Raw genomic sequence first — 23259 nt, 5'->3', positions numbered from 1 at the left:
TACTGTATGTTGATTTCTGAAATAATCTACAACCAGACATCCTTAAACTTGGCCCACCAGAGGTTTTGGAACTACACTTCCCATGATGCTCAGCCAGCTGAGGATGTCTGATCTACACTGTGTCAATTTTTATAATGTTGTTAGTAGTTAGTAGGAACAGGTGGTAAAAATAAATAAATATATGCCAAATATAACAGAAGAGTATGTATGCAAACCTTGAGAGAGGACAGACAGGTTATCTGCTTGCTTTTTGTTAAATTGGTTTCAGAGAATAAAAATAGAGAGCTATGGTTTATGACAGATCTTACCTGCAGTCAAAGTTGAGCTCTGTGCACCTATAATGACAAAAAAAGTATAATGTAAGAATGTTTGTTGTACTATCAGGAGGAAACATTTGGCAAAGACTCAGCATTGGTTAAGTTTCTATAACAAGGGTCACACTATATTATATAGACCCACCCAGCAACATCTACATTTTTAATCTGCATTAATCAGCTCACACTAGTTTAGAAAGAAATCCATCCATGTCTAAACCTTTCCTGATAATCTGCTGTCGTAAAGTCACTTTACATTAAATAAAAACCGAATACAAACCAAATTATGTCCATAAACAGCCAACAGTTCACCCTATATTAAATAAATACCCAGCACTAGCTTAGACAGCTTTAATAATCTACAGGTGTAAGCTATATTAAGTCAAAACCGAGTACTAGACAAACCTGTCCTGATAATTAGAATTTATACGTTTTTATTTTTATTCTACTCTTGGTTACTTAACAGATTATTATCATTAGAATCCTTCACCAATCAAATTCCAATCCATAAAAATCACAATATTTTTAAAATAAATCTTTTTGGATTTATCTATTTCAATAACATTATAAATTGGAAAAAAAAGCCTACTTTCAATCCTGAATTTAGTCCTCTAGGTTTAAAGATTTCTGTTTGTATATAAATGCCACCTATTTATACAATAACTTCTCTTTAAAGCTGCCTCCCCTCAAATATGGATTTAGCTTGCATACCCCTTGCCAGAACTTAAAATCACTGAGCCTATTATTATATATTTCCCTGAATCATTTATATAATCATGTGTCCAAAATCCCTTTTTTGGTGCTACATATATGTTCTCTGTCTCTCTCTTAGGAATCTAATTGCTCCCTTAAATATTAAAGGGACAGAAAAGTTCAAATTAAATGTTCATGATAGAGCATGCAATTTTAATCAACTTTCCAATTTACCTTTAAATAAAATATGCTTAGTTATCTTGGTATTTATTTAAAGGGACACTAAACCCAATTTTTTTCTTTCATGATTCAGATAGAACATGCAATTTTAAGCAACTTTCTAATTTACTCCTATTATCCATTTTTATTCGTTCTCTTGCTATCTTTATTTGAAAAAGAAGGCATCTAAGCTAAGGAGCCAGCAAAATTTTGGTTTAGGACCATGGACAGCACTTGTTTATTGGTGCTGTCCAATCAGCAAGGCCAATCCAGGTTGTTCACCAAAAATGGTCCGGCATCTAAACTTACATTCTTGCTTTTCAAATAAACATACCAAGAGAATGAAGAAAATTTGATAATAGGAGTAAATTAGAAAGTTGCTTAAAATTGCATGCTCTATCTGAATCACAAAAGAAAAAGTTGGGTTCAGTGTCCCTTTAATGAAAGCTAAAACTAGGTAGGCTCATAAACTGATTTCTAAGCCGTTGGATGTTGCCTCTTATCTCAGTGCATTTCGAAAGTTTTTCACAATTAAACGGTGGTAGTTCATGTGTTCCATATAGATAACATTGTGCTCACTCCTGTGGAGTTATTTATGAGTCAGCACTGCATGGCTAAAATGCAAGTCTGTCAAAAGAACTGAGATAAGGGTGAAGTCTGCAAAGGCTTATATACAAGGTAATTGCAGAGGTAAAAAGTATATTAATATAACTCTGTTGGTTATGCAAAACTGGGGAATGAGTAATACATTGATTATTTTGTTCTAAACAATATTTTTTCTTAAGTAGACTGTGCCTTTAAATATATAACTCCCTTGGCAGTACATTGCATTGCTTCTTTAAATTTAAATTCTACCCTTGTTTGATAAGATCTAAATTATTTATTTTCAGTGCTATACTTGCAAGCTAATCACATAAAACACAAAAAAAGTTAATTCCCCATCAGATATTGCTGTTTCCAACTCTTCTTGGCATTTCTAAATTCACTGGGGGCTAAAATCCTTCCAAGTATATTATTAGTGGCAGTTCCTGACATTAACATCTATATTTGCATTGAGCACCAAATTCATGAAATCTGACACAAGAGACAAGAACCTTTTGTTAAACAGTTAAAACAATTACAATGGGGGGGGGGGGGGAGCCAATAGCTGAAGTGACTTGTTTCTTGGAGCTCCTGATTCAAAGATTTAATACTAGGATTTAATCCACATATTCACGCTTAATTTATGGGTTGGAATACCCACAATTTGATCATTTTTATTCAATATTGTTGGAGTCAAGAAACTTGCTTCAAGATCATGTAACCGGCCTATGCTCTTCAGCGAAGCTACATGGTTAGTGGCCACGCAGTGTTAGAGACTGTATACGTTCACCATTTATTTACCTGAAAAACTTGTCTTGGTCTGATTTGGATCCATACACACTGCACTGGCATATGTGTAGACCTCAGGAAGTGTTAAAGACACGCTTAGATGCTTTATGAAGAACCGCCATTTTAGTGATAAGTTTTATTCTTACAAGTAACACGTTGCAGGTATCTTATATGTGTGGTTTACAGGCTGTGGAGCTGAGGCTGCTGCATAAAACACCCCCCTTGGCAACCAGGTTACCGAGCAGCAAAATAACGCTGCTATCAACACACAGAAGGAAAGTGTTTGTTTGATTAGGACTCCGGGGAATTATACGTTGAAATTTAACTAAAGCGCTGAAAGGACTACTGATTGTGTCAACATGGTGGCTCTGGATGCATTGGAGCACCACATGCAGTCTTTTCTAGATTATCATTTTTGGGAGCGAAGACAGAGTCTACAGAAGATATTACGCACACTCCTCCAGAACACAGCACAAAGGAGAGATTCTACTAACCTAACTCCTCAAAAGAGTGAAAGCGGTGTTTGCATCAGGGATCAGAGGGTGAGCTTCTCCCCTACTGTACATTGGGACTCACTTCTGACCACTTATCCATGGGTCTACAAGATAGCGTTCAAATTTGGAAAACTACTACTACGCAGCTCGTGAGAACTTTTGGTCTTTTACCAGAGGCGGTTCACATCAACTCTTAACACTTACAATGTGAGGCTATAAGCTCAGTTACACTGAAGCAATGCAGGACTCTCTCATATGGCGGCAAGTACATACCTATGCATCTTTCCCCAAGAAAAGAAGAAGATCGGTACTGGCCCAAAATATCCACCATGCTGGTGTGGGCTAGTAACTTACTTTCTTTGATTAACGTGCACTACTGGTGTTGGTCTATGTTTGTACTATAGTAAGCTACCCTAATAATTCCACAAGTGTTCTATATAGCAAGTTACTATATTAATTAACAATATTCATTTATTATATATATATATATATATATATATATATATATATATATATATATATATATATATATATATATATATATATATATATATATATATATATATATATATATATATATATATATATATATATATATGTGTGTGTGTGTTTGGGGTCTGTTGATACCTTGAGAAAGCTAATTAGCTTATAGTTTTGTGTGTTTAGCAATATTTTTCTTTACATTTAGATCTATATAAGAGCATGCTACCTGTACTAAGAGGTCTGAGAGCATGCACTATCATGTCACCCAGAAGTTACATGTAAAATGCTAGTGATGTTACTAAATGAGTTGACACTGTTAACACATTATATATTTAGGGATCTTTTAATAATTAAGAAAGCTAATTGGACTTTAATATTAAGTGTTCTAAAAATATTCTCATCTATACTCAGACTTATATAGGAGTAACCCACCTATGCTAACTAAGAGGGTTGAGAGTATTCACTATATCACTCAGCAGACACATAACAATTGCTAGTCCTGTTACTATATAAGTTGACACTGTTAACACATTTTATGTTTAGGGGTCATTATATACTGGAGAAACCTAATTAGCCTATAATTTGATGTGTTTAGCTATACTCTTTTTTATATTTAGACCCATATAGGAACAATCCACCTGTACTAACTGAGAGGTCTGAAAGCGGGCACTATGTCACCCAACAGATACATGAAAAACACTAGTGCTATCACTAAATAAGTTGACACTGTTAACACATATGTTTAGGAGGTTTGAGAGCATAAGAACATGCACTATCTCACTCAGTATATATCTGAAAAATGCTTATAGTTGCAATGCATCATGGACTCTTAATCATACTTACCCAAGAGGAACGTTAACCAATAGAGTTGACTCCATAACTCTTGTCCCACTATAATTATTGAAATTTAGTCCCTCATAAGAATTCACTCCCATAGTCAAACACAGTCTAGCCTAATAATTTTTTTTTGGTGATGCTTCCATTGACTTTTTTCTAAATAAGATTGGTTTATGTTTTAGGCATATCTTCATTGTTACGCAGATTAGTACTCTTTGTGGTTTTTGATGATCTTCTAATTGTAACCTACTGAAGACCTATTACTACTTATTTTTAGAGTTGGCTATAGATCTTTACTTTCAGCAATGGTGGCTTAACTGTTCGTGTCCAGATATTAGCTACACTCGCAAATATACTAATCCTAAAGATCTCTAAATAGCGCCCAATATCCACTTTCCCCATAAAATACACACTACTCTGGTTTTATAATAATATAGAGTCTTTTTTTCACCAGTTGTATTATCCATTTATGATATAAGTTGTTAATCCACTTTAAATACCATTTCTTAGTATATCAGTCAGCTAAATCCTTATATTTTAAAATATTTTAATGAGACGAGTGACCCCTTATTAACTACCATTTGACACTCCTTTAACGCTTCAAAAGGTCCAAGAGTGATCAACTTAGTTGCCTTAAATTTAGAATCTATATGAAAAATAAGGTTTCATTTTATTTGTCCAAGCCGGTCACTGGTTTTAAGAGATATATTGCATCTAGGATATCTTAGGCTAAACAGTTTGTGTGTAAATAAAAACTTTAATATTGCTCTCCCTAAAACTAGTAAATATTCTCTATCAATCTGGAAGGAGTTTAATACTGAATATTCCATATATACAATTATTACCTTGTTTATTGTAATTCAGATCTTGTTATTAAGCCGTATATTCTAAACTGTAATACTTTAGCCAGAGAACGATCTGTATGCTAATTGTCATTGTGAATGGATATGTTTTGTACGTTGTCATTTATAAAAACCTCAATAAAAGAATAAAAAAATTACAACCATAACAACATCAGAAAAACACTTCAGAGCACTGAAAAAAGTTAATATAAATATTTGTAAGTGTAGAATAGTTGCATGTCTGTTTTTGGACCAGTAAATACAGTTGATTGTCATAAGCAAGACATGCATTATAAAAAGACAATGCAATAGCACTTAGTCTGAACTTCAAATAAGTTGTAGTTTTTATTCTGGCAAATTTCAAAGTTAAGGCTATTTCCACGCCCCCTGTATCATGTGACAGCCATCAGCCAATCAGAAAGGCATATACATATAATCTGTGAATTCCTGCACATGCTCAATGGGAGCTGGTGACTCAAAAAGTGTAAATATAAAAAGACTGTTCACATTTTAATATAAGAAAATGGTAAAGTTGTTTAAAATTGCTGCTCTAACTGAATCATTAAAGTGTGCCTTGGGAATCTTGTCTCACTCTAGTGTCTCACTGATGCAAGGTGGTCTCATTTTTTGTTTTTATTTCATTTTGTGGTTTTCTTTAGTGTGGGCTGTCCTGATCATTTCTAATCAGTACACTAACTAATATTGTATATAAATATAAACAAAACTATTTACTTTATGGACTCACTTTCTGTATTTGGCATTTTGCCATCTTGAATTTAAATGATCTGTTTAAAAAATGTATTGACTATTAATTTAACAATAGATAGATGATAAATAGATAGATAGATAAAGATATATATATATATATGTATATATATATATATATATATATATATATATATATATATATAGAGAGGAGAGAGAGAGAGAGAGAGAGAGAGAGAGAGAGAGAGAGAGAGAGAGAGAGAGAGGGGGGGGGGGGGTAGATAGATAGATTATTGATAGATAGAAAGATAGATAGATAGATAGATAGATAGATAGATAGATAGAGAGATATTTTATAATATTTATAGAGCTGATGTCCTCTGGGTATAACTTAGAAACTCTTTAATAGGGCTCAAAACGTTTAGCAATATATTTTTATATATGATTTGTATAGATTTTCTGAACTAGGAAGAACAGCAACCAACATACATTTAAACTTATTTGAGTGCAAAATATTAGCTTTAAAATATCACTAATAACTTATTGTAGAAGATTGTGGTCTACAGTGTCTTGTGCAATAAATGCAGTGTGATGTATATTTTACACTGTGGATTACCCTTTTAACATAGGTGATAATACCCATAATTTAACGTTTAATCAGATTTTAGAATTAAAATAGTAGAGCTCAATAAGAAATAAATTACTATGGGCCAGATTACGAGTACAATATTTGTGCTGCACTCATTATACCAGTGCACACAATTGTGCTCTGGCAACTGAAGTGGCCCGCAATAGCTCAACAGATGGTGCCACCATAGGCTCCAATGCAGCGAAGGGGATAAGTTGCACATCGATGGGCAGTAAATATATATATGAATATATATATATATGTGTAAATATGTGTATATTAACAAAGTTGTTTTTTTAACACCACACACCTCCCCCTTTTAACCCCTAAAAACTGCCTTGTGCCGTAGTTTTTTTATGAAAAGTTTATGAAAAGTTTTCCATAAAAAAATAAAAGACCATTATTTTGGGTGCATTTGGGGCACTTTTAATGTCTGGTTATTTATTGAGTGCTCGTAAATGGGCAAATTTGTATTAGCGCTCCACTTGTAATCTAGATCTATATCGGTGTCAATCTAATAGCACATAAACTTTACATTAAACAATTAAATGAATATTATCACAGGGTTTTTTCTGGTGTTTTTTTTTTGTAATTTAATTTGAGGCACTTTTTAAAAAAAATATATAGATTTATATTAGTCACACCTCTTTATTTTTATTTAATTTCATTATAAAAGTTGTTGTTTATGTGGAAATATTGTATATTTAGTTTGAATAAAATATTCTTATTTTTTAATTATAAGAGGACATTTATTTGCGTATAGCACTATTATATTATTGGAAAGATATCAAGTTGCAGTTATTAATTTAATTGTGATGCTTACAACTAAATAATTAATGCATTTTCTTTAATGTATACATTGACTATAAATACACATTTTTTAAGAAAATTAACATCTTTTTAAAATACATTAATGCCATATTTGTTGTAGATGAAAACAACACTTTCCTGTTATATGTAAATTGTAATATTTAAATGTATTTTTAAATCTAGCAGGTGTTAAATCAAAAATCGCTGTTTATCAGGAGAAATTTTGTTGTTCAACTAACTAACAATTTAGCTTTAGACATGTATGTTAATTTTGTTTTAAAGTTCATTTTAATGCATACAACATTACACAATTGCAGTTTTAATTAAACATTTTAGCTATTTTATAACTTAAAGAATCTAATTACAAAATTCCATAGCCATTGTAAATCATTATACTGGCTTCATTCAAGAGAAAATAGTATTTGTTTTAAATGTATTTTTTTTTGTAACACATTATTTTTTAAAAATATATATTTTTGTTAAGTTTATTGATTAGATTGATATATGTATTATTATTATTAGTATTACAAGTTGTAGAAGCCTTGATTTTAATAGGAGTCATAGTATTATTTATTTAAAATACACAGCTATTTATATAAAACAGGCAAAAAATATCCTGCCCCCAAAGAGCTTACGTCTTCCTCAAAATTATTTTTCCTTTGATTTAGTGAAGGAAAAAAAAATCTGTAGTGATTAGTATATTTATAGCTATTAAAAGTCAGACTGGTTTAATTAAAAAAACTACATTATTGATTTATTTGAAAACTGGAATGAATAAATATATATAGTATTCAAGACAAAATAATTAATAATAATATTCAACTTAAACATACTAATAATAATATGATTATTATAAAAACGAAATAATTAACCATTCACCATACTATTTACTGAGGTGTAATATTAATTTTAAAAGATATATAATCTGACAAATAGATTTAAATTATATCAAGAACATACCAGTGTAATCGAAGAAGAGAGTTGAAAGTATTAAGAAGCTGTATAAAAGGAACCTTGATGTCCCCATAGTATCTTCTTTTGCTTATAATAGTCCAAAAAGTTTACAAGGTAGTCAAGAACCAAATGCGCAACACAATAAAATAAAAATTATATCAGCAAGGGGATTTTATTTAGTGGTGTTTTAGATTTGTAGGACAACCCATATTTGTCACTTAATATAGGTGACACCCTTTGACATTCATACATGATGTTAATTCACTGCTTAGACCTTTTTAAACAATTAGTTTGAATAGTTTGTCAACAATGAACTGTGACACATTATTAATATATGAGATTCTGGATAAATTTGGTACAGCTTTACAAATACAATTTGCAAAAGATGATCTAATTAAGGGTGGAAGATATATTAGCATGCTTTGCCAAGAAGATGGGAGTGGCACATAACGTAAATACACGTATCTGTTTATACTTTGTAAAAAAACATCAGTGCTGTGTAATACACAGTAGCACAGTTTTTATTATATACCAATGGGCCACAGAGAGGGAGGGAAAGAGTCAAGTAGTTTTGTAATGTTCACAGATGAAGAATAAGAGATAGTTGCGTATAGTGTAGAGAGGGGCAGAATAAGAAGCAACTGCATATTGTATAGAAAGGGTCAGAGTGGAAGATAGCTATTTATTGAATTGAGAAGGACTAGATAAAGGATACATATATTTTGTCTAGAGAGGACTAGAATGAGAGATAGATGTGTGATATGTATAGAGTAAGAGATAGATGTGTAGTTTTTAGAGGACATATTGATATATAGTTTTGTGTTGTATAGACAGAGGCTTAGTGAGAGATAGTATTATATAGTGAAGGGCAGATTGAGAGATATCTCTGCATTATATATATATATATATATATATATATATATATATATATATATATATATATATATATATATATATATATACTGTATATATAGATAGAGAAAGGTAGAGTGATATAAAGCTGTATGTAAAGAAGCAGGGTGAGTGATAACCGTGTATTGTATAGAGAGACAAAAAATATATACTTGTTTATTATGTAGAGAAGGACACAATGGGGTATATACTGTATGTACATTATATAAAGACGGGCAGTGTTATTTAGTTATGTATTTTATGTAGGGAAGCAGGTATTGTGTTACCTGTGTGTTATATAGAGAAGAATGAAATAAGATAAAGTTGTGTATTATGTAGAGAGATGCAGAGTGAGAGATAGCTATGTATTGTGAAAAGAGGGGCAGATGGGATATATAAATATTATATGTAGAAATGCAGGGTAAGAGATAGCTTTGGGATTATGGAGAAGAATAAGTGATATATACTGTAGCTGTGTATTTTTTTAGAGAGAGGTAGAGTAAGAGATAACTATGTAATGTATAAAGGGGAATAGATATATAGCTGGGTATTGTAAAGAGAGAGGAAGAGGAAAAGATAGTTGTGTATTCTACAAAGAGGGGTATAGTGATAATTATGTGGAGTTAGCTGTGTACTGTATATATAGGGAGGTACAGTGTTAGCTAAAGCTGTGTATAGTGTAAAGAAGTGAAGGTTGAGAAACACATTGGCATTGCTAGATGCAGTTAGACGTTGGGGCAGTATTAGAGGCATTTTTTCTATTTACCTCACTTAAAGGGACAGTCAACACCAGAATTTTTGTTGTTTAAAAAGATAGATAATCCCTTTATTACCCATTCCCCAGTTTTGTAAAACCAACACTGTTATATTAATATACTTTTTACTTCTGTGACTAACTTGTATCTAAGCATCTTCTGACCGCCCCTAATCACATGACTTTTAGTTATTATCGATTGACTTGCATTTTAGCCAATTAGTGCAGTGTCTGCCACTAGCCACGAGCGTGACCACAATGCTATCTATACGGCCTACATGAGCTTGCTCTCCCCTGCTGTGAAAAGTAAATAAAATAGAGGCGGCCTTCAAGGGCTTAGAAATTATCATATGTGCCTTCCTAGGTTTGCTTTCAACTAGAATACCAAGAGAACAAAGCAACATTGTTGATAAAAGTAAATTGGAAAGTTGTTTAAAATTACATGCCCTGTTTGAAAAATGAAAGGTTTTTTTGGACTTGACTGTCCCTTTAAGTCTAATTTGCACGTAGTTCTCATTAACTGCATTATAAGAACATTTTGTAAACCATCATATAGTAGTAGGTGTAAACAATTTGGCAATGATTAAACAATTACCTTAATATTCACAGCGTTTCTTTCAAGTCCTAAGTACAACACATTTTGTAGATATCCTTAAATCCCCTGTAATTAGGCAGCTCATGTTCCAGTTTACTCTTGTGACTGATCTGACAGTTCTTGGCTAATGCTTTTTCTACCTAGTTGCAAACAATGTTATAGTGAATGGGGTTTGGCCACTATTTTTAGGGAAGTTGTTTCCCTTATTTTACTCTTATACAGTATCTATATTCAATCCAATTTTAACCTTACATATCTTTTTTAAATATAGTTTTTTGGGGGGGTTAATATTTTTTTTAAATAGTTTGCAATTATGTTTTAATTTTTCTTTATGGACCAATAACAATGTGTTTTGGGGTTTTTTTCTGTGAAGGAATATGGAAAATAAACAAAGAAAAAGCAATTCCTTAAAAGGATATGTATTTTGCTATGTGTAAATTTTAACTTTTTTGTGTAAGAAGCAGGGAAATGTATTTATTGTTTGGTAATATATATATATATATATATATATATATATATATATATATATATATATATATATATATATATATATATATATATATATAAACTATCTTTTAATTCTTTTAATATTTTGTCACACATATGACTGCGCTGGAGTCTAATAAAGTTGCCTGACATTTTGTAGAATAGAATGTTCACTGCTTTGAGTTTGAGGAATGATTTATTAATATGTCCATCTGTATAGAAATGCAGTATAAACTATTCCCACACTAATCTGTATTCAGAAATAAAATAAAAAATCTAAAAACTTTACAATAATATGTATTTATTGTACTTTCCGAAAAAAGTTAGTTTCAAAACCAAATAAAAAGTAAACCTAATGACAAATCCTCAAATCATTTCATCCTTAATCCGGAGTATGTTTTAATTTATCATCACAGATTTAAGTCAAAATCATTTTGCAACAATCATTAAAAAAAAAACTTTGTAAAACAGCAGCAACAACATATCCTATATGTTATAGGTATCTATAAATTGGTTAAGTAAAATTAAAATATTTACAATTGTATTAATTTAAATATGAATTACTTATAAATTATTTCTTCTAATACACAAATGGCTATACTTATTTATACATAAAAAACAATACAATATCAATCTACAGCCAAACAATATCCAAGTATTTAAATCATGTCCAAATTCCTACACCCATAATAAAATAATTAATAAAAAAAATTGAAAAAGCAAGAAAAGAATATTAGAAATTATGTTTAAAATAACTCAATTAAATTGCCTCAATAAAAACGATTGAATCCTAAAACACAGCTTATGTGATATTTAATATTTGTTTTATGTTATGTTAATCACAATTACAAATTTTCAATTTTGTTTTGCCCGAGATCCTATTTTTTTCCCAAATTTTAAAAGTCTTATTTTGAAAATCCTCTATTTTAAAAAAATAAAAATAAATATTTTTATCTTTATTGGAAATTAGTACTACTTCTATTGGCCCAACCTATGTATCAATAATGTCATTTCAATCAAACTGTATTTTTTTTTAGTAAGGTACAAGTTAAAGGGACAGTTCACCCAAAAACTTTTTCCCCTTTAAATTATTCCCAATGATCCTTTTTACCTGTTAGAGTGTATTAAATTGGTTGCAAGTGGCTCCTTTACTCCTATTTCAGCATTTGAAATAGCTGATTTAGCTTGTAGTTTCCCAACCTATACTGAAAGTTTTGATACTGGCGTATACGCTATTGACAAGCCTAAGTAAACACAGCCAGCAGAATAGATTACACCCTCAGTGGGGGGCATGATAGTTAAGTAATACAATGATAATTTTCCATTGTTCTCTCTATGTATTGAGCTTTGGTGTTCCAGACAAATATAAGATAAGGAATCAAGTCTGTGTACATAAAAGAGATAACGTAATGAGATCTGATATTACCTGAAGCTCAACCCATTGTAATAGGCTGTGGTTTCAAAGCACAAAACTTCAGATACACAAATAAACCCGAAAATGCAATTTCTCAAATATTTTATACTCTGCAAGTCATTTAAAATACATTTAAGGAAAAAAAATTGTACAGTGTACTGTCCCTTTAAACATTTAGTGAGCTAACAGTGGGTTTTAAAGTTGGAAGATCTATACTAAGTATATGAAAAAAAATTATTTGTTTTTGCATAAGCATATTTACAGTATGGCAGAAAAGCTGTTTTCATTGTAAAAATCCCAAAAAAACTACAATGTTTTCTCTGCACTTAATGATAATTGAATAGCAATCCAATACATTAATTATTTAATTCCACATTTTCATTAGAATACTTGTGTCACTATTTGAAACTCAGTTTTTAATATAGTAAATGGTGGCATGCATGAGTCAAACAAATCCAATGTAATAAAACTGGTTTCAACCTTTGAGTGGCGTTTTTTTTTTTTTAGACATAGCAATTATTATTATTAGTATTTTTGTTTTGTGAGATTGTCATAGGTCTCAAATACCTAAAGTTTAAATCAAATATTTAAGTTAATGTAGAACTATCTCTGGTTTGCTCTCTACTACTAATTCAATTAATTTATTTTCTTTTATTTTGGCTTTCAATTGTTTATCCTTTTTGAGGATTTTTATCTAGTGCTATATGTTGTTGCTTCTCTAAGCTACTAAAATAATTTAAAACAATATATATTAATTCATTAATTAGTCCAATATGCCATCTTTTGTCATGAAATGGAAGAAAACTATTTCATACAATACACATACTTTTTTTCCTCTTCAGCTATAATTTTTTTTATTATAGAATACATTTAAAAGTACAATATTGATAATTATTCAATTATTTATGTTAATTGAAATGCTATTTTTTAAACTTTTTATTTAATTACTATTAATTATTATTATTATTTTTCTTATATTTTGTATCCTCCTTTCATTTAAATTACTATCCATTCATTAACCTTTTTTGATGTTTTTCTCTAGGATCAAATGTAGTTGCTGTTATAAACTATTAAAATATTTTAAAATACATATATTCATTATGCAATGTGCTATCCATGAAATATGAGGATTTTATTTTTAAATAATATGAATTGGGAGGAAACAATTTAATGCAGTCTATATACTATTTTGCCTGTATTTGTCTTCAGCAATAAAAATATTTTAGAATAGGTTTATAGCTTCTTATCCTAGATTCATATCTATATGTCAACTAGGCTCACAAGTGAGCAAGTCAAACAATGAGCAACATAGTATTTAACAATATAGCATTAATAAACCAACTAACATGCCCTGTGTTTAGCAAAGCAAATTAGAAAGAAAAACATAACTATACTGGGCAGTATCAATCTTTGCATAGAAATACCCTAATTTTTCTAACTATCCATAATAATATTTGACAGTAGGTTCAAATCAGGTTATGTTATAGCCTGGCATGGCAAAAATGCAATTGCTGTACCAATTACGAGAAACATGTTGTGTTAGATTGAGAAACAAAATTAAGAAAGTATTTGAATATTTCCGAATTATAAGATATATTGTGAATATGTTAAAACAAAAAGTTTGTACAAGATAGAATTGACTATGGATAATAAAAATAACGATAATGGAAGATTTAAACAATGAAGAGAGGTTAGCAAATTGGTTCTGTTTACTCTAGAAAAAATGCTTGAGTGGTGATAAGATTACTTTATACAAATATATTCAAAACTTGTATACAGATTTGGTGGAACCTCTTTTTATTCCAAGGCAACTTCTTGTGACAAGAGGTCACAATCTAAGGCTAGAGGAAAGGAGATTAAATATCCAACAACATACCGTAAATATTTTGTCACTGTAAGAGTAATCTAATTGTGGAACTCATTGTGTAAGGAGGTAGTGAATGCCAATACCTTAGATAAATTTTAAAATGGTGTAGATACATTTCAGACTAGAAACATAATTAATTTAATTTTTTTTAAAATTGTTTTAAAGGGACATTCTAGACAAAGATAAACGTTCATGATTCAGATAGGGCATGCAATTTAAAAAAAACTTTCCAATTTACTTTTATCATTAAATTGGCTTTGTACTCTTGGTATTCTTATTTGAAAGCTAAACCTAGGTAGGCTCATAAGCCCTTGAAGTCCTTATCTGAATGCATTTGACAGTTTTTCACAGATAGAGGACTTTAGTTCATGTGTACCATATAGATAACATTGTGGTCATGCCCGTGGAGTTACATAGGAGTCTATACTGATTGGCTAAAATGCTAGTTTGTCAAAAGAACTGAAATAAGGGGGCAGTCTGCAGAGGCTTAGATACAAGGTAATCACAGAGGTAAAAAGTGTATTAATGTAACAGTGCTGGCTATACAAAACTGGGGCATAGGTAATAAAGAGATTATGAAACAACATAGAAAAGAAAGTGGGAACTCCACAATAAGAAATTCCCAAAAGTCTAGGGTAAATCCAGCACAACTGTAAAATTAAAATAAATACACAAAAGCCTATATGTCAAAAACGATATAAATATTTATTAACTGTATGCACAAAACACACATTCACATTCATACAGTGGATCCCGCACAAAAAAGTGGTATAAAGTACTGGCCAAAAAATTATCTGGTGCACCAGGGAAAATAGACAAAAGACAGTCCATTTAAGAATTGCAGATATTTGTAATCCAACAGGTGCAGCGTTAATGCAAAATGGATGCAGTTATACAGTCCCCGGTGTATAGAGACCAGTCACTTCAGACTTTAACCCCAAATGTTACTGAGTGAAATAGTGCGTTAAAGGCATAGCATAGGAGGAGCAGTGAAAACACGCGTCTTTATTCACAGGTACTGTTTCCTCTTCAGACAGTAATATTCAGTGCACAAATGCATATCACATATTCTACCTGTATTTATTCACGCGGTTGCTCCTCCTAGCTGCCTCACTCTCAAAGCATCCAAACCTCAGTGGTAAGTCAGGATGAGCAGGGAATCTGCTTGGCAGCCTTTTACAGCAGATTCCCTGCTCATCCTGACTTACCACTGAGGTTTGGACGCTCCACTCCGGATGGATGAAGATTGAAGACGCCGCATGGATGAAGACTTCTACCGGATGAAGGGACCTCTTCTGCGCACCTTGGATGAAGAATTCGGCCTGGTTTGGGTGAAGATGATTCTAGGTAGGGAGATCTTCAGGGGTTAGTGTTAGTTTTTTTAAGGGGGGTTTTGGTGGTTAGAGTAGGGGTATGTGGGTGGTGGGGTTTTAATGTGGGGGGGTTGTATTTTTTTTACAGGTAAAAGAGCTGATTACTTTGGGGCAATGCCCCACAAAAAGCCATTTTAAGGGCTGGCAAAAGAGCTGATTACTTTTGTAATTTAGAATAGGGTAGGGGCATTTTATTATTTTGGGGGGCTTTTTTATTTTATTGGGGGGGCTTAGATTAGGTGTAATTAGTTTAAACTTCTTGCAATATTTTTTTATTTTCTGTAATTTAGGTGGGGGGGGGGGGGGTTTGTATTATATATTAGTTTATTTAATTGTATTTTAGTTTAGCTAATTGTAGTTAATTTATTTAATTAATTTATTGATAGTGTAGTGTTAGGTGTATTTGTAACTTAGGTTAGGATTTATTTTACAGGTAATTTTGTACTTATTTTAACTAGGTATCTATTAAATAGTTTATGAACTATTTAATAGCTATTGTACCTAGGTAAAATAAATACAAAAGTTGCCTGTAAAATAAATATAAATCCTAAAATAGCTACAATGTAACTATTAGTTATATTGTAGCTATATTAGGGTTTATTTTCTAGGTAAGTATTTAGTTTTAGATAGGAATAATTTATTTAATGATAGGAAATTTATTTTGTTTAATTAAAATTATATTTAATTTAGGGGGGTGTTAGGGTTAGGGTTAGACTTAAGGTTTAGGGGTTAATAACTTTATTATAGTAGCGGCGACGTTGCGGGCGGGAGATTAGGGGTTAATAATTGTAGGTAGGTGGTGGCGATGTTAGGGAGGGCAGATTAGGGGTTAATACAATTTATATAGTTTTATGCGAGGTGGGAGTGCGGCGGTTAGGAGTAATACATTTATTATAGTGGTGGCGAGGTCCTGTTGGCAGAATAGGGGTTAATAAGTATAGGTAGGTGGTGGCGACGTTTGGGGGTGGACATATTATGGGGTAATAAATATAATATAGATGTCGGCGATGTTAGGGACAGCAGATAGGGGCTTCATAGGGATAATGTAGGTTGCGGGCGGTGGTCCGGAGCAGCAGATTAGAGGTTAATAATAAAATGCAGGTGTCAGCGATAGCGGGGGGCGGCAGATTAGAGGTTAATAAGTGTAAGGTTAGGGGTGTTTAGACTCAGGGTTCATGTTAGGGTGTTAGGTGTAGACCTAGAGAGTGTTTCTCCATAGGAAACAATGAGGGATGCATTAGGAGCTGAACGCTGCTTTTTTGCAGGTGTTAGTTTTTTTTCAGCCATCTCAGCCCCATTGTTTCCTATGGGGATATTGTGCACAATTGTTATTGTGCTACCGTAGCAACGCTGGTATTGAGAGTTGAAGTGGAGCTAAATTATGCTCAACGCTCCCTTTTCTGAGGATAATGCAGCCATTCAGACAACTCTAAATACCAGCGTTGTCTTAAGGGTGCGCTGGGGAAAAAAAGCAGCGTTAGCACCGCGGGTCTTTACCGGCAAAACTCTAAATCTAGGCGTAGTTGAGTTAAATGATCCTGGTCAGGTCTGATTGGGATGATTGACAAACCCTCTTTTGTTGCAATTGGTTGACCAAGAGCAGGGGGTGTGGCTGCACAAACCAATTGCCTGCTCCTCACAATGCCAGGCAGACTAGGTGATTATCTGTATAGTGGGCATGTGTGTTTGTGGTGTTATGAATTTTACTAATAATAATTAGTTTTAAAACTGCTTACTGTTATTTTTTAAAACTTTAAACAGGTAGAGTTTGTAAATGTTTTGATTATGCCACGTGCACAGTTTAAGGGTACTTGGGAATAAGTGAAAAAAATATTGTCTGGGGTTTTGCATCCATAAATAAAAAATGGCCCTATATATATATATATATATATATATATATATATTTATATATATATATATATATATATATATATATATATATATATATATATAGTTAAAAGGAAAACAGGACTGGCATATGTTACAGGGACAGTGTACTGTGAAATTGTTTACAATGGCTTTTATACCAGCTCCAGAGAGAAACATGTATCGGAAATGCTCTTATCGATATATTTGTTGTATATGAAATTGCTGTCTCTACTAATTGAAAGAACAACCTAATGAAAGGGGGCTGAACTTGTAGGGAGAGCAGACCTCATTAGCCTATCTCTCTTATTTAGACAAGACAAACCTTGTACATCACATGTTCTTAAAGGGTACATTGTCTGTCATTACGGTTAAAGAGAATAATAGAACATTACAATTTAAGTATCTCTCTACCCCCCCCCCCCCACACACACACACACACTAAGAGCATGGTTGCTTCCAAACCTTCTTCTTTACATAACTTTTCTATCATCAGTATTTAAAGGGACAATCTAGTCAAAATTAATCTTTCATGATACAGATAGAACATGCAATTTTTAACAACCTTACAATTTATTTACTTTTATCATCAGATTTGCTTTTTTCTATTGTTATTTAGGCTCATATGTTAATTTCTAAGGCCCTTAAAGGCTGCCTCTTATCTCAGTGCGTTTTGACAGTTTTTCACAGTTAGACACTGTTAGTTCATGTGTGCCACATAGATAACATTGGTGCTTACTCCAGTTGAGTTATTTATGAGTCAGCACTGATGGCTAAAAAGCAAGTCTGTCAAAAGAACTGAAGTAAGGGGTCAGTCTGCAGATGCTTAGATACAAGCCTATATAGATATATATATAATATTAAAATAACTTTGTTGGTTATGCAAATCTGGGGAATGAGTAATACAGGGATTATCTATATTTTTAAACATTAAAAACTTCTGGAGCAATTTAAGTATTGAAATTTTCAGTATAGTTGGGGATACAGCCAGCAAAATCAGTTATTTCAAACAACAAAATAAAGGTAAAGGAACTATTTGTATACAATTTAATGCATACAGGTACATTGATAATTGGAAACACATTAAAGGACAGAAAAGAAAACATGGTGCCATTAAATATATACAATAGTGTAATAATAAGATTGCTTGTCATCCACACCATATTCTGTGCAAACCAATAGTGTAATAATAAAGATTTCTTGTCATCCACACCATATTTCTGGTGCAAACAATAGTGTAATAATAAAGATTGAAGCTTGTGCATTTTCTGTCGAGTTTTTGACACACGGACAGTCAAATATTTTATTGGATGAAACAGATGTAAAACAAATGATTGCTTGGCAAAATCAATTCGTTGTGGAGCCAATAAAATGTTTTGCAACGTTCAAAAAAATGAAAATATAATTTTAAACACGTTCGTATTGTTTGTTTGTTTCGAACTTCAAATGTTTGTACAACATTCTAACATTTGTTTAATGTAATAGTATTTCTAACGCTCTTTTTAAATGAAATATTCTTATTCAAATTTTTCTAATTAGAAATATTGCCTAATTCATATTGAGTTATGCAATATTCGAATTGTAAAAAAAAATGAATTAATATATTTGTAATAATATTCCTTATATTCTCGTAAAAAAAATTATATTCAAATGATGCAATATTCTGGGGGGAATAAACTAGAATCGATATATATGTAATAGTATTTCTAATGCTCTCTTTAAATGGTAATATTCAAATTATGCAATATTCGAAATTGAAAAAATTGAATTGAAATATATTGTATCTATTAAGTATTAATTTGCTAAGTTCCCTTCTACATGAACTATTGAACTTAATGATTCAGATAGAGCGTGCAATTTTAAGCAACTTTCTAATTTACTCCTACTATCAACTTTTCTTTGTTCTCTTGCTATCTTTATTTCAAAAGCAGGAATGTGATGCATACGAGCCAGCCCGTTTTTGGTTGAGAACCTGGGTTTGGCTTGCTTATTGGTGGGTAAATGTAAGCCTACAATAAGCAAACACTATCAATGGTGCTAAACCTAAAATGGACTGGCTGCCCATTCAGCCCCTAAACTTTGTGTTCAGTGTCCCTTTAAGAACAGTATTTGTTAAATTATATGTTACATTTAAAATTTCAAATGTGGAGATTTGATCTAATTATGAACATTCGAAATCAAAAGTAACATTCGAAAATCAGAAATAACATTTGCTTACCGAATTTTATTGGATTTTTGTTTTTATTAACATTCGACTTGTCTACTAAAACAAATATTCACAGGACAATTCATTCTACCCCAGTGAATCGCACTTTCCACACATTTGCCAATCCCTAGCAATGATGTTCAGGGAATCTTACTAGTTTATTTGTCTATCATCTCCTGCCTAATCCTGACATAATATTACTAATGACTGATGTTATGGACAGCAGGTCCAGCGCTAAATTCTGGGTTTTAGTCAAACACAAGTTGTATGTTCTTTTAACAATGAAAAATAAGTTGATTTTAATTGATCAAATCCTATAATATCAGATATTTGTTAATATTAATTTTCTCTATTAGGGTTTTCCCTTTGGAAATACGCTAACGAATCTGAATCTAATATTGTTTAAACAGAATGCCACATGGTTAAAATTTTACTGACCCGAACAAAAATCTTTGGACGAAATACATTTTCACACCCGTGCACATGTCTAATTTGTATAATTACTTTGATGTTTCTTTTTAAATTAATAATAATTAATAAGTTTTATTTATATAGGTGAAACACATTTTAGGGCTGTCAGTGTGTAACATTTTCTCAATAAACTATTAATGGCTAGAGTAAAAAAATTACTGTGTGTCTTTGTCTTTTTCTGCTGACTCTTGGGTCTCGCTATAGCTTGAAAAATGTAATCCACATTTACAAACCATATTGTACCCCATATTGTAAGGCTTTGATCCATTTAAATATGAGTTTCTATATTTAAAAATATATGTTAAAATTAATATATAGGGTATTTGTGCTAATATCTAAAATTAGTATTCCAGGAGGCATGTGAAAGACAGAAAACAAAATTTACTTCTATTATCTTAGTTGCTTCATACTTTTGGTATCCTTTGTTGAAAAGCATACCTAGGTAGGTCTCAGGAATAGCAATGCACTCCTGGGAGCTAGCTGCTGATTGGTGGCTGCACGTATATAAATGGCTCTTGTTATTGGGCTCACCCAATTTGTTCATCTAGCTCATACTAGTGTATTGTTGTTCCATCAACAAAGAATACCAATAGAACAAAGCAAAATTAGACAATAAGAGTAAATTGGGAAGTTTTTATAATTGCACCGTTCTGTCTGATTCATGGAAGATAAAATGTGGCTTTGATATCTCTTATAATTTAAATCTTTTGTTCTTGTATTTATAACCATGTAATTATACCTGTTTCAATGAAATCTCTAGAGTTTGTAGAATGATAATTATGTAAAGTCTATTTTTTAATGTGAATGAGGCATACACAAATAGTGTTGTCAGGGTGCTCAGTTTATTCACCGACCTAAACAAGCCTTACTTTACTTAAGAAATATGTAAGTCTCTTGACATAAAAATCACACATACACGCTAACACATGCACAAACTTATATGCACACTCACAGTGCTCACTCACATGCACACACTTATATACACACATGCACACTCACTACACACTTATATACACACATACACACTCACACACATGCACACTTATATACACACATACACGCTCACACACATGCACACTTATATACACACATACACGCTCACACATGCACAAACTTATATACACACATACACGCTCACACATGCACACACTTATATACACACTCACACGCTCACAACACATGCACCACTTATATACACACATGCACACTCACACACACTTATATACACACATACACGCTCACAAAGCGACACAGCACGCTCACAGACACATGCACACACTTATATACACACATGCACACTCACACACACTTCTATACACACATACACACTTACACACATGTTCACACACATACACGCTCCCACACATGCACACTCACACACATATACACACACATACACGCTCACACATGCACACTTATATACACACATACACGCTCACACACACTTATGTACACACATACACGCTCACACACGTGCACACACTTATATACACACATGCACGCTCACACACGTGCACACACTTATACACACACATGCACACTCACACACACTTATATACACACGTACACGCTCACACACATACACACACTTGTACATACACGCTTACACACACTTATATACATACATACACGCTCACACATATACACACATGCACGTTTACCACACATGCACACACATATACACACACATACACACTCACACACAAACACGTATTTACACACATAAGCACACTTACACAGATGCACACATATATATACATACACGCTCACACACATACACACCTATATGCTCACACATATACATACACACATGCACACACATATACACACATATACACACATACACGCTCACACACATACACACTCACACACATATACACACATGCACACACATATACACACGTGCACACACATATACACACACACATACATGCTCACACACATGCACACTCACACACAGTCACACACATACACGCTCACACACAGTCACACACAAACACATACATGCTCACATACACACACAAATATACATACACATGCACACTCAAACACACACACAGATATGTACACACATGAACACACATACACACTCACACAAAAACACTTATTTACACACATAGGCACTTTTACACAGATGCACACATATATATTTATATATATATACACACACATACACACTTATATACACACATATACGCTCACACACTCACACACATATACACACATGCACACACATATGCACACATGCACACACATATTCACACATACATGCTCACACACATACGCACTCACACACATATACACCCATGCACACACATATACACACGTGCACACACATATACACACACTTACACACACATACACGCTCACACACATGCACACTTATATAAACACAAATATGCTCACACACATACACGCTCACAAACAGTCACACACACAAACACATACATGCTCACATACACACACAAATATACATACACACATACATGCACACTCAAACACACACACAGATATGTACTCACATGCACACACATATACACTCACACACAAACACTTATTTACACACATAGCACACTTACACAGATGCACACATATATATATATATATATATATATATATTATATATATATATATATATATATAGTAGTATATATATAATCAAACACACACACTTATATACACACATATGCACTCACACACATACACACTCACACACAATATACACACATGCACACACATATGTACACATGTACACATGCACACATACACGCGTACACACTCACACACATATACACACATGCACACACCATATACACATGTGCACACAATATACACACACACATACACGCTCACACACATGCACACTCACACACATACATGCCTCACACACATACACACTTATATAAACACAAATATGCTCACACACATACACGCTCACCACACTGTCACACACAAACACAGACATGCTCACATACACACACAAATA

At 32.4% G+C, this 23259-nt stretch overlaps 1 protein-coding gene across 1 annotated transcript in view; it reads right to left on the bottom strand.

Moving 5' to 3' along the window:
* The window catches only part of MUC22 (mucin 22), a 70453-nt gene that overhangs the window by 32057 nt on the left and 15137 nt on the right, over positions 1–23259 (bottom strand). The window contains exon 2 of the mRNA XM_053689592.1: positions 309–335. Coding sequence (XP_053545567.1) covers positions 309–335 — 27 coding nt within the window. The remainder of the gene's footprint in view (positions 1–308; positions 336–23259) is intronic.

Source organism: Bombina bombina, chromosome 7, assembly GCF_027579735.1.
Source record: "Bombina bombina isolate aBomBom1 chromosome 7, aBomBom1.pri, whole genome shotgun sequence".
In the NCBI taxonomy this organism is placed as follows: Eukaryota; Metazoa; Chordata; class Amphibia; order Anura; family Bombinatoridae; genus Bombina; species Bombina bombina.
The sequence above is the reverse complement of the archived record's forward strand: the minus strand, read 5'-3'. Positions and strand labels throughout refer to the sequence as shown.